Source organism: Saccostrea echinata, unplaced genomic scaffold, assembly GCF_033153115.1.
Source record: "Saccostrea echinata isolate AGI-Se365-2 ecotype Australia unplaced genomic scaffold, CSIRO_AGI_Sech_v1 ptg000054l, whole genome shotgun sequence".
Lineage (NCBI taxonomy): Eukaryota > Metazoa > Mollusca > Bivalvia > Ostreida > Ostreidae > Saccostrea > Saccostrea echinata.
In genome coordinates, this window is record NW_026889803.1 from 1,886,623 (window position 1) to 1,900,249 (window position 13,627).

Sequence of the window (13,627 nt, forward strand, 5' to 3'; positions counted from 1 at the left end):
CCTATTGGAGATCTCCTGAATTTTCATTATCACAATTTTTGGTGTCTTTATTTTTTAAGACATTTTAAAAACAGTTTAAAAATCACAAGATAATGATAATTATGAATATTTTTTTCTATATATTATGATGAGATACAAAACAGGTATTCGAGGAACGTGTCGTCTGACCTTAAGCATCATAAAAGTCGCAAAGGTCTTTCAATTATTGGAATCTTAAATTATACAGAGAATAATAAATATTTAGTTCAAAACTAGTTCAAAACTACATATCATATGTCCTTAAAACCAGTTCCCTGGGTGTCCTTATATATAGCTCCATAGACCTAAATAGACTAGTATTGCCTGTCTCTATCGTGTATATCGCGCATATCAGACAGGCAAGTCAGTCTAAGACCTAAAGCAATTGCAGGTCTATGAATACTCTTCCTCTGATAAGAGAGGTAACTCTTAAAGAGTTGTCAAAAAGTTTATTTTGCCCCGCAATCTTTGCTAAATTCGTTTCCATTTTACTTATAAAATGCATTGTTTTGGAAAATATTAAGAATTAATGCAACATTTTATATGTGTGAATAAAGGTATTTTGAACTTTATAAGTTGAACTTTTCAGAGATGGAAAATTATAAAAATTCAAGTGAACACAAATCAATCTGCAAGTAAATTTTTTTTAATAAAAAACAATACTTGTTTGTTTCTAAATGAAACAAATACAAATACCCAGTCCACTAACTGTTGTTCATATCAAACAACAACTATTCCTTTCCCAGAAATACTCTGGGTCCAAAACACAGGATTATCACAGATCATTTCAAAATCTTTTTGCTCTGCTCAGGGTTTCACAGTAAGCAAGTAGCTGGTTCACTTCATGGATAGATTAAATTCACATATCAAAATTCAGGATTAAGGACAATCATTTCTTGGATCAAGATCCAGATTCATGATTGTCACAAGAATGTCGAGACATATGTACAGATATTGAACATTATTACGGAGGTTGGATTCCCTGTGAGGAGAACCCCAAACCTACGCCCCTCTGTGTGTGAGTTGTCATGCGAGCAAACTCATAGTCTTTATCTAGTCTCGAGAAAAGCTCCTCTCGTTTTTTCTTCTGTTCCTCTGTCAATTCTGGGGCACTACCAGTACCATCATCTGCTCCCTCTTTCAAGCCCATCAACTTTTTAAATTTTGTAGCTATCTTTCCATTTTCATCCTGATTAAAGGCCGTATGTTGCCATTCCTTTTCCTTATCCTGATAAAGAATTAAAAAAAATATCTGTAAGCTTTGACATTTTGTTAAATAATACTGCATTTAGCATCAATGGCAGTAAAACATCTTCCTTCTTATTTACATGAAATTGTTCTTTGGAGAATCTATTCACAGGGTAAAAGTGAATCTACTGCTTTTTTTTTTAACATGAAGATATGAACAGATCAGTTTAATTTATGTACTGTAGATCAATAAATTTTCGCAACAACTATTTTCCTAAGATTGTTGTTTGGCATTTATAAGCAAAACAAAATTTTAATAAATTTTGGTTACTGCTCTATATAAAATAATAATCTTAAATGATAAGATTATACTCAAGAATGAAATTTCTGCAAGCAGATGGTCTCGCCTAATTACGTCTATATAAAGCTCTTGTGAACAGGAATACAGTATATAAAGCACACATACCTCTTTGTGTTCCTTTGCTTTTGACCACAATAACTTCCTTTTCTGGACTTGCTCAGCATACTTCAGAGGATTCACAGCAGCAGGGTTATAATATTTAGGAACAGCAACACCTGTCATTTCTTGAGCCTACAGAATCAAAATGTCAAATATTTTAAAAGTCATACTTGTAAAGATTTCCATTTTCAATGTTCCAATGTTGATTAGTTGTTTTTTCAAATACTGACCTTCTGGTGCATTGCTGCCATTGTGTGTAAGAGGGCCATCTGTGGAGTCACACTGGACTGTGTGGATGAAGCCAAAGCCTCAAAAAATCGTTTATGTCCATCACTTAATGGAAGATTGCTTGGTTTTTCCTTTGGAGTTCCTAAATTTGAATTTTATTAAAACTATTATTTCATGAAAAGTTTCTCTGAAGATATCTCTCTAAAAGTAATTTTCTGGACTTTTATTTTCTAAACTTTTTGTTCTCACCGAGTACACAGCAATTCATAAAAATTATTTTGGGTGCAAAACATGCAAAAATTTGGGGGCCATAATTTAGGAAGTTTCAAATAGGAATCACTTAACAAATGTACTTACCATCCACTTCTAGCCCTCCTTCCCCTGCCTGTAAGTATTTGCTGGCTTTCAGCAACTGCTGCCTCATCTTCTCCTTGAAAGTCAAATGCTTCTCCCCCTCAGGTTTGGAGGAGGATGGAGCAGGATGATGACCCCTATCTCTACTGCGACTACGGCTCTTTCCAGACCTAAACAATACAACAGATGACAAAACAGTTTGCTAACAGATATATTACAGATTGTTACTTATAAGGAAATGGTTAATAAAGTTAAACATGCCTAATATAATTTTACTAATTTGTTAAAATAAAAAAATTTGACACCAGTAAACATATATAACTACATCAATCAGCATCTTAAGAATATCATACTGACAGGACCTTGCTTAATTGCAATATATGCAAGAAAGTGAGAAAGTATTCAAGAGTAATGCAAGAATTATGCTAATTATGCGAATCTATTTTCCCCGCCCCTGTTTTTTTTTTTTTTTACTTCTGCCCTTTCTTTTTTACTCCCTGGCTTCGTTTTTCTTATTGTCATTACAGCCTTCTGTGTCTCTTGCTTTCAATGGTTTATCTTTCTCACTCCATGGCATTCTTTTCATGAAGTTCTCCCTTTGTTGCCACTGCACTCTAGCATTGTCACTCCTTTACATGTACATACATATTGTCACCCCCTCCCACTTCCCTGATCACATACTAAGGGCAAGGGAGAGAATATTAGCCTAACCAGAATAGTATACATCTATATAGCTGTACAGGTAAAAACAAACCTGTGTTTGTGTGGTGGTGACCTGCTGCGGTGTCTAGACCTACTCCTGTGACTCCTTTTACGATGTCTGTCCCTGCTTCGACTTCTTCGCCTATCTTTCTTGTGTCTGTGTCTGTCTCTAGAGGAATGCCTTCTATGTTTTCGGTCTCGAGATCTGCTGCGCCTGTGTCTCCTGCGTGATGAGCTGCCTTTCCTGTCTCGACTCTGCAATGCATCATTTCTTAATAAACTCCATGAAAACAAATTTTTCTTATGAATTTTAAACTAATACAGAATGTCTAAGAATTCTGGGTACTTTAAAGCATTTAAGAAATATATGCAATAAATGTTTTTACACAAAACAAAATGAATACTAACAAATACTACACAAGCGAGCTATGTTTATTCATTAGACTCTGATATTGCCACTTGTTTTATGATTCTATTGATAAGCTGACAATAACTTTAATACACAGGATTATTTCTTTTCATCTATTAATAGGTTTTATTGAATTGCATCTTGTCAGATATATAACAAATACTGCACATGTAAGTTAGCTACTCATAAGCAGACTCATGATTTTGCATCTTCTTTTATGATTCTATTGGTAAATAACCATTACACAATGAAAATTATGCAAATGAAAGTTTTAAAAAAGTATCCAAGACAAATAGTTGTGGGCATATTTCACATACCCTCCTTCTTGATCTCGATCTAGAGCGACTGGATCGAGACTTTTTTCTTGGGTGTGAAGTCCTTCTGTTACGTGACCTTGACCTTGATCTAGACCGCTTCCTATTGGAGTGACCCTCTGTGGACTGCCTCCTGTCTTCTTTAACCTCTTTACTGGATTCTTTATCTGGTTCCTCCTCCTGCTCTTCTTCTTTTTCCTCCTCTCTATCAGGAGATGGAGAGGCTGAGGCAGATCTACTGCTGTGGGTGGATCCAGAGGAGTGTGATGAGGACCTGGCTCTGGGAGGCATATCTAGTTCCTGCCAAAGACAAAATGATCTACTAATTCCTGGTATATTACTCTTTATCAGCTGAAAACATCCTGATAATACAGCTAAGAAAAGTATCTTAAAAACCGATGCACAATGTTGATCAATAAAGGAAAACAACAACACAAATAGCAACTGAAACCTTTTCATAAATACATTGTCATCCTACTGAGTAAATTAAAAATAAAATGACAGTTAGGTCTAGTGAGGATACTGGTAAATAAATTAATAAGTTATGGAGCACTTTATAGGCTTTTGAAAATTGACACAGGAAATACAAATTAAATGAATTATGTCAACAAAAATGCAAGAATTTTTTTACTTCAAGGTAAAGGACCGATTTTATTTGACCCTTAAACGAATAAAGATGTGTTTAAATAGTGAAGTCTTATGTCTGAGGTCAATATATGAATAAAATGTGTTAACATATGGATCATCTGGTAAGAGAAACAGGATATGTTTGTGATAAAGATGTGTTTCAAAAAAGTGAAGTCATGTCTGAGGTCAATATATGAATAAAACATGTTATCATACGGATCATATGACAAGAGAAACAGGAAATGTTTGCAATGTCTTTCCCAGCTGAGGAATCTCACTTTTGTCTTCATGAGACTGTAATCTTGGTTACCTCCTCTTCCATCTACTTACCCATACGCCATCACGGAAACAACAACAATTTGAGAGATTGTTGTCGTCATTATATGTTGAATCAGTGTTTCTTTGCAGCAATCACATGGTAAGGTAAACCTAATTGATATGTAGATAGCAGGTCAGATTATTGAAGAAAATAACCTTAAACCTTTTTTTCATATTTAATGTTATGAAAGGACCCGAAACACCTTATACATATTTTCAGGATGGGAATAATTCTAAAGGACTGGAAAACCCTGTCAAATGTGGAGAAAATATAAATTCAGTGAACTGAAGATTTTTTTCCCCTCTAAGGACAACGATACCTCTTCTAAGAATCCAATGAACGAATTGTTTTACTGTTCATTTTGGTTTAAAACTAATACTAGGCATGTCTCTTTAGGTTCAAAGCAGTAATTGATATAATCTATGGGGTTCAATGCGACATGAAAAAAATTGTGATTTCATTTTAATTTTGCTTTTTGTTATTTATCTTTTTTAAAATATCTTTCTTCCATTTTTTTTGGTTTACCTCTTCAACAAATTCCGATCTGAACAGCTTCATTACATCTTCAGCAAAAGATCTGGACTTTTTGGGACCTTCTGCTGTAAAGAATGAAATACATAGTTAAGGAACAAATTTTAATAATTATAAAAAGTGAAGTGTTATAATGAAGACTACTAGACATTAAAAACATGTAACTAAGACTGTAAGTATCATCATAATACCAAAATGAAAGAATTACTAACGATAAACGACCAATACTGAAGTTTTACTCATGGTAACTAACCTGTTTTTCTTTTATCAAAATGTGTCTTCCAAGTATCAGTATGATTTGATATAAGCTATCAAACAAGACATATCATGTGAATAATGTTTGAAAATGTTAACTATCTCTTAACAAAATGATATAAAAATTTTAAATATATATAAAATTCATTTTGATACTAAATTGAACTTTTACCTTCTTCCTCAGAACTTGAGGATCCTTTACCATCCTTTTCATTTTCTGTGTTGTTTTTGAATGAGCCTGGATATGCCACTATTCCGGCCTGTAGGAATTCATTTACAGATGTTGGCTTTTCTGTGTCTTCATTTAAACCTGAGATCATTTTCTCAAAAGATTCCCATTCAGCCTGCAGACTGGATGACACTTCAACCTTACATTAAAAGATAAATTATTTCATTGATCTTTGAACATCGTTTAATAGGATTGGGAAAATGTTCTCTAACTTCTCTACGCAGAATACAGCAATTTATACATCAAACAAAGGTAAAAACATCACAAAACGGTTGTCATAGTAAAGTTATTAGCTTGTACAAAATTCTTCATGATACAAAATTAACTTCCGTTTTCAAATTATTGATAATGGTGGAAGGCCGCCATTTTGAAAAATAAGAAGGACGTTTTCGTTTCGTTGATTTATAAACTAAGAAAACAAGATATATTCTTTAAAATATATATTCATAAAATATACCGGATCTTGTTTATTACTGCTAGAGCTTTGTGATTTATCTCCATCGTCATCATAATTAGCTAAGAGATCCATTCCGGAGTTCGCTACTTCTGCGCACCTTCTCGCCTGCCCAAACTTGAACGATTGCCAGACGTCAACTTCCGGTTACCATTTCATGTGCAACTCTGAACTCGAGGAAAATTTTGCTTTATTTCATTTCAAACGACAAAGCATCATTGATTACTCATTAGTATTGGAATAATAGTTTTAAAGTGCTCTTTACCTATCATATATTTGGAATCAAAAATCATGTTTTTGAGAATTATTTTCAAATATTTATACTTTGAGTGAAAGTGAAAGTAGCATGAAGCGACTAAGTCTGAAGCGAAAACTTGGTCCTACAAATGAGGAAAAGTCATTTGTTCAGTCTGCTCTGAAATCAAAGGATTTATCTTTTAACAAAAGAACTAATGATACCCATGACAATGCCAATGACAGGTATAAGATAAATACAAATACAAATATTTATTGGCACAAACACAATTTTTAAAGGTCCATTGAACATCAATAAGTATGTTTACATAATATTTATGTAGTATTAAGTAATTGAGTTCTATGTTCAAAACAGTCTCTAATAAATTTTAAGACTTTGTCATGTATGTTTATCACTGTTTACATATATATACTTGTAACATGTATCTTTCATTAATATTGTCCAGATTAATATTTTTCTTTATTATATTATAAATATTTCTAAGTTATGTGTTTCTTAGCTTAGAATAAGATTAACATTGAAAAAGAAAATGAATTTCATCCTCAATCACACCAGTATTGCAAGCATTACAAAATCTTTTGTTTCTTGATGTGGTACATGTAATATATCTACCACAGTCCACTTTCTATCGCAAGTTTATGTGCACTTAATCTAATTCTCTTAAAAGAGGATCTCTCAGATCTTTTTCTGAGTAAATCAACATATGAACTTCTTTTTCTTGTGTATAATTTTTTAAATAAAATTCAAGTTTTTCTGAACCAAAGATTTTTGATGTTTGCTCCTGAGTGCACTGGTCAATGATTCTTTGTTTTATACTGGGTAAAACTAAAAGCTGAAGAATTTAGCCTTTATATTTTGTAATGTTTGAAAATCCCAGATTATCTAGAATAAAAAATAATTTATTAGTCCAAGGTATAAGTTAAAAAAGGTACCTTGCTTTCTGTCATTAGTCAATTTTCTTTTTCACAGACCTTTGTTTGTTTCATTCATAGGCACTAACCATCATAATTGGTAGATAAAAATCCTCAAAAACACTCACTGATTTGTTTTGAAGATCACAAGAAAATGTTCCAACAGAAACAAACCAGCAACCAATGCAAACCAAGCTCACACCTTTCCCTCCATTCATACCTAATAAGAGGGTTTGTTTTTACTTTATTTATATACTATATCTGTATGGAAAATGCTCTTTTTAAAGTCAGTATGATTTCTGTGACAAGTGGTCTTTTTAAAATTTAAAGTAAATACTTCTAGAGATTTCTTTTACTGAAGTAAAAAGAAAAATTACAGGTGGAAGACAATGTGATTCAAAAAAAGCCCATAGAAGAAATGTCACCATTCCCACCTATGTGCCCTTTGTGCAGAAAACGGAAGCCACCTTCTTGTGATATCCTGGAAAATGTGAGTGACAGGTAGTGTAATTAAATAACATTCTGAATGCCAGAGGACATTATGGTTCATACTAAAGGAAGTCTTCTTTTATATTAGATCAGTAAGTAGTAAGTACCAGGGTAGCTGCAAAATTGTAGCTCTCTGATTGAGCTAATTTGGATAGACAAACCAGAGAGCTACAGATCCAAGCATTGTAAAAATCTTCAATTTACGGAGCTGCTTTTTTGTCACATGCTTTGGATATTATTTCTTGTCTTATATCAAGAAGTATTCTATCAAGAGGACCAGACCAGGATTTGAACCCGGGCCCCCTAAATCTTGAGTCAGGTGCTCTACCAAGTGAGCTATCTGGCCACCCATCCTCCCTCCTTAAAGGTCTTTGCCCCCCAAAGACACCAACCCAGGCTTTTCACTGGCAGGTTTTTCACCTGTCACTTCCAGGGCATGGCACCACAAATTAATTGTGGCGGTCAGACAGGTTTGATAGCAGGTGGCGACCTGACTGGAGATTCAGGGGACCTGGGTTCAAATTCTGGTCTGGTTTGTCACATTTTTCTCTCTTACGGTTACATTTGGTGCCATGACCTCCCCTGGACTTGAAGGTGAAAGACCTGATGGGAGCAGTAAGAACTTGGGTTTGTCTTTGAGAAAGAAGACAATTTAAGGAGGGAGGAATGTAGTGGTTTGGGCAGTGGATATCAGCCTACGTAGCTCAGTAGGTAAAGCACTTTTCTTGTGATGCAAGGGTCACGGGTTTGATTTCCAGTCCAGCCATACATTTTCTCCTTTACTGTTACATATGAAATGAATTTTGAAATGGAATTAGTAATTTTGTGCAGTTTGTTTCAAATCAGAATAAGTAAATTTGTGCCATCTGCCATTTGCAGTTTCTGCAACATTGTCAAATCTACAGCTTGAGTGACTTTTTCACCTGAAATCAGTCAGATTCTTATGAATGCTTTGTTTCCTGTAGATATATACATGTAGTAGTGTTCACCTCCATGTTTTATCCTTTTCAGTGTACAAAACTAGCCACCTTTCTTTGTAGCTCATCATTCTTAAGAGTGAACACGGAATCTTATATAAATGCATAGATTTGTTTTACAATCTTTTATTTTAGTGCTTGACAGTCATTACAAAAAGTGAAAGGAAAAGCTGTGCACCAGAAACTTCAGAAGTGCAGGGTGATAAAGTGAGATCACCTATACAGGAAACACAGCGTGAACCATCACAAAGTGCAAGCACTGTTTCACAATGTCCCATGTGTGGCAAAGCTTTTGATCCAAGGTATAGCTACAGGCAGCAGTTCTAACTTATAAATACAATTGAACTTCAGTATCTTGAACATCGATATCTCAAATACCATGGATATGTTGAAGGGATTTGGAAGTCCCAATTATTTTTTTTCTTTATATATTTTACCCTCAATATCTCAAATTTATAAATCCCCCCGCTTAAAAAGTGGGGGGGTGTATAGTGATGGGAGTTCATTTGTTTATCAGTAATTTGTTCCATAAATACAATAATGAAATGAGAAGATGAAAAAGATCATTTTCAAAAGTCTTGAAACAATTCAAATTATGAGCGGAGCGTCTGTCCATCTGTCTGTGTACATCTGTTTGTCCGTTATCCTTTGGAGTACCCATCTCTTATCTGCAACTCCTCTTATAACACTGAAAAAAATTTAATGATACTTTCACAGAATCTTTGTTACATAGTGCCATCGTGACCTCTTATTTTACTTTTTGATTGGACACATATTTTTGGTTTCAAGTGGGAAAACAAAGACAACCATTCTTTGTAATATTGAGGGGTACCCATCTCTTATCCACAACTCCTCCTATACCACTGAATGAAATTTAATGATACTTTCACAGAATCTTCATTACAAAGTGCCATTGTGCACCTATTTTTAGCTCACCTGACCTGAAGGCTCAAGTGAGCTTTTCTGATCACATTTTGTCCGCTGTCCGTCTGTCCGTCTGTCTGTCCATCCGTCTGTAAACTTTTCACATTTTTTCGACTTCTTCTCCAGAACCACTGGGCCAATTTCAACCAAACTTGCCACAAAGCATCCTTGGGTAAAGGGGATTCAAATTGTTCAAATGAAGGGCCATCCCCTCTTTCAAGGGGAGATAATTAAGAATTAGTGAAAATTTGGTGGTATCTTTTAAAAATCTTCTTTTCAAGAACAAATGGGCTGTAAAAGTTGAAACTTATATGAGACCTTCATTACATAGTGTAGATTCAAGTTTGTTCAAATCATGACCCCCTGCGGTAGGGTGGGGCCACAATGGGGGATCAAAGTTTTACATAGAAATATATAGAAAAAAAATCTTGAAAAATCTTCTTCTCAAGAACAACAAAGCCACAATTAGTCATATTGATATGGAATCATCCTCAGGTAGTGCAGATTCAAATTTGTTCAAATCATGACCCCCAGGGGTAGGGTGGGGCCACAATGGGGAATCAAAGTTTTACATAGGAATATATAGAAAAAAATCTTGAAAAATCTTCTTCTCAAGAACAACAAAGCCACAATTAGTCATATTGATATGAAATCATCCTCAGGTATTGCAGATTCAGGTTTGTTCAAATCATGACCCCCAGGGGTAGGGTGGGGCCACAATGGGTGATCAAAGTTTTACATAGGAATATACAGAAAAAAAAACTTGAAAAATCTTCTTCTCAAGAACAGCAAAGCCTTGTTAAGTCATATTGATATGGAAGCATTCACAGATAGTGTAGATTTAACTTTGTTCGAATCATGACCCCAAGGGTTAGGGTGGGGCCACAATGGGGGATCAACGTTTTACATAGGAATATATAGGAAAAAACTTGAAAAATCTTCTTCTCAGGAACAGCGAAGCCATGTTTTGTCATATTGATATGGAAGCATCTTCAGGTAATGTAGATTCAAGTTTGTTCAAATCATAACCCCCCAGGGGTAGGGTGGGGCCACAATGTGGGATCAAATTTTTTCATAGGAATATATAGGAAAAAATCTTCTCAACAACAGAAAAGCCATGTTTAGTCATATTGATATGGAAGCATCCTCAGGTAGTGTAGATTCAAGTTTGTTCAAATGATGGGGGGGGGGGGGTAGGGAGGGTCCACAATTGGGGATCAAATTTTTAACAAGGGAATATATAGGAAAAAAATCTTTAAAAATCTTCTGCTCAAGAACAGCAAAGCCATTTGTTATTTTGATATGGAAGCATCCTCAGGTAGTTCAAAATCCAAGCCCCCCCCCCCCCCCCTTTTAAACTTTTCAATACTGAAGTGATTTGTGCTTTTCCTTGCCAATGTGCTCAGGTAAGCGATGTGGCCCATGGGCCTCTTGTACTTTTTTGATTGGACACTTATTTCAGGTCTTCCATATAGCAAAACATGGACTTTGCCATTTTAATCATATGGGAGGCAGGGGTATCATTTTGTGAGCTCAATGCTCACAGTACCTCTAGTTTTTCTTGGTCCCATTAAGTTCATGATAACGAGGTTTGACTGTAAAATAGTTATCAGGGCACACTCAGAACTACTGGGTATTAAAATGGTTTGCATTACATTCTATTGATCCTAAGTGGATGGAACATAGAAAAAAAATTGATCTTCATTTTATCTTTTATAACCAGAATAAAGAAAAGATTTAACACATTATGCTTACACTCTGTATATGCATAAGGGTTATTAACTCTTTACTCCTTATTAACCATATGATGCCAACATCTTGAAAAATCATGCAATTTTACTGCCATATTACATGTACAATGGATAATTTCAGAGGATTAGTTTTTAGCTCACCTGAGCCGAAGGCTCAAGTGAGCTTTTCTGATCAAAATTTGTCCCTTGTCTGTCGTTGTTGTCGTCGTCGTTGGCGTTGTCATAAACTTTTCACATTTTCATCTTCTTCTCCAGAACTACTGGGCCAATTTCAATCAAACTTGGCACAAAGTATCCTTGGGTGAAAGGGATTCAAGTTTGTTCAAATGAAGGGCCACGCCCCCCTCCAAGGGGAGATAATTACGAAATAGCCAAAAATTAATGGCATTATTGAAAAATCTTCTGAAGAACCAATGGGCCAGGAAAGATGAAACTCATGTGGAATTATTGTTTGGTAGTGTAGACTCAAATTTGTTCAAATCATGACCCCCGGGGGTAGGGTGGGGCCACAAAGGACGATCAAAGTTTTACATAAGGATATATAGGAAAAATCTTTAAAAATCATCTTCTCAAGAACAGCAAAGCTATGATTGGTCATATTTATATGGAAGCATCCTCAGGTGGTGTAGATTCAAGTTTGTTCAAATCATGACCCCCAGGGGTAGGGTGGGGTCACAATGGACGATCAAAGTTTAACATAGGTGTATATAGGAAAAATCTTCAAAAATCTTCTTCTCAAGAACAGCAAAGCTATGTTTGGTCATATTTATATGGAAGCATCCTCAGGTGATGTAGGTTCAAGTTTGTTCAAATCATGACCCCTGGGGGTAGGGTGGGGCCACAATGGAAGATTAAAGTTTTAATTAACATAGGAGTATATAGAAAAAATCTTCAAAAATCTTCTTCCTAAGAACAGCAAAGCTATGATTGGTCATATTTATATGGAAGCATCTTCAGGTGATGTATGTTCAAGTTTGTTTAAATCATGACCCCTGGGGGTAGGGTGGGGTCACAATGGAAGATTAAAGTTTTAATTAACATAGGAGTATATCTGAAAAATCTTCAAAAATCTTCTTCTCAAGAACAGCAAAGCTATGATTGGTAATATTTATATGGAAGCATCTGCAGGTGGTGTAGATTCAAATTTGTTCAAATCATGATCCCCGGGGGTTGGTTGGGGCCACAATGGACGATCAAAGTTTAACATAGGAGTATATCGGAAAAATCCTCAAAAATCTTCTTCTCGAGAACAGCAAACTTATAATTGGTCATATTTATTTGGAAGCATCCTCAGGTGGTGTAGATTCAAATTTGTTCAAATCATGACCCCCGGGGGTAGGGTGGGGCCACAATGGACGATCAAAGAATTACGTAGCAATATATAGGAAAAATCTTCAAAAATCTTCTTCTCAAGAACAGCAAAGCTATGATTGGTCATATTTAAATGGAAGCATCCTCAGGTGGTTTAGATTCAAGTTTGTTCATATCATGACCTCCAGGGGTAGGGTGGGGCCACAGTGAAAGTTCAAACTTGTAGAGAAAAAAGTCAGTTAGTCAAAAAATCATGTAAGCATACTTAGTTAGTGTAGATTTAATTTTGTTCAAATCATACCCCCCACTCCCTTTTAGGGGAAGGTTGGGACCACTTATGCATTTAAGCTTTTCAATACTAAACAGATTTTTCCTCTTTTCCTAGCCACAGTGCTCAGGTGAGCGATGTGGCCCCAGGGCCTCTTGTTTGCGATTTGTTTCCAGTGTCTGCTGGGCATTTTTGCAGTTTCTGTTTGAAGAGCAATACCACTGATAAGGATTGGTTAATGTTGGATTCTATTTTTTGACCAAAATTGAATTATTAGACAAAATGAAAAAAATCCCTATTCATGAGTAGTACATGTATTACGTGTACAAATAACTAAGGATGTATTATTTAAATGATGAAGTAAACCTATGCATCATGTACAAGATTCATTTTTACCTCTTTAATAACATTCATTTTTTGCGAGCTAAATAATTTTTAATTGCACTCTTTTTAATTTGTTTTTACAGTTTCACTATGCTAGACATAGACAGCCACCTTGCTACTTGCCTTTCCTCCACAGATGATGATGTGAACTGGTGATTAACATCTCCACTTCAGCCAATCTTACCCTAAAGTGTTCATTTTTTATGTTTAAAAAAAAATATTAATAAAAACAGAAATTAGCCAAATGTGTTTTAACTTTTAAGTGAAT

General features: G+C 35.1%; 2 protein-coding genes and 1 non-coding gene across 5 annotated transcripts; 1 reads left to right on the plus strand and 2 right to left on the minus strand.

Annotated features, from left to right (window-relative positions):
- Positions 1 to 642: 642 nt before the first annotated feature.
- Positions 643 to 6,228, minus strand: LOC133171999 (arginine/serine-rich coiled-coil protein 2-like). Of its 3 annotated transcripts, none has more exons than XM_061306794.1 (9): positions 6,092 to 6,228; positions 5,578 to 5,773; positions 5,145 to 5,215; positions 3,677 to 3,973; positions 3,003 to 3,205; positions 2,252 to 2,418; positions 1,897 to 2,036; positions 1,673 to 1,798; positions 643 to 1,246 (listed from the first exon to the last, which is right to left on the minus strand). In XM_061306794.1, exons 1-9 carry the CDS (start codon positions 6,161 to 6,163, stop codon positions 983 to 985), a joined length of 1,536 nt encoding a protein of 511 aa, XP_061162778.1. In that variant the 5' UTR covers positions 6,164 to 6,228; the 3' UTR covers positions 643 to 982. The 3 variants fall into 3 exon arrangements, with proteins under 3 accessions (XP_061162778.1, XP_061162777.1, XP_061162779.1); XM_061306793.1 differs by having other exon boundaries at positions 5,145 to 5,218; XM_061306795.1 differs by lacking the exon at positions 6,092 to 6,228 and adding an exon at positions 5,404 to 5,458 and having other exon boundaries at positions 5,145 to 5,218; positions 5,578 to 5,719.
- A 24-nt stretch (positions 6,229 to 6,252) lies between these two features.
- On the plus strand, positions 6,253 to 13,627 carry LOC133172001 (Fanconi anemia core complex-associated protein 20-like). The gene is made up of 5 exons (XM_061306798.1): positions 6,253 to 6,568; positions 7,399 to 7,486; positions 7,635 to 7,745; positions 8,857 to 9,023; positions 13,443 to 13,627. The coding sequence occupies exons 1-5, from the start codon at positions 6,435 to 6,437 to the stop codon at positions 13,513 to 13,515; spliced, it is 573 nt and encodes a 190-aa protein (XP_061162782.1). The 5' UTR covers positions 6,253 to 6,434; the 3' UTR covers positions 13,516 to 13,627.
- On the minus strand, positions 8,018 to 8,090 carry Trnal-caa (transfer RNA leucine (anticodon CAA)). The gene has a single exon. It is a non-coding gene; the product is annotated as a tRNA-Leu (tRNA).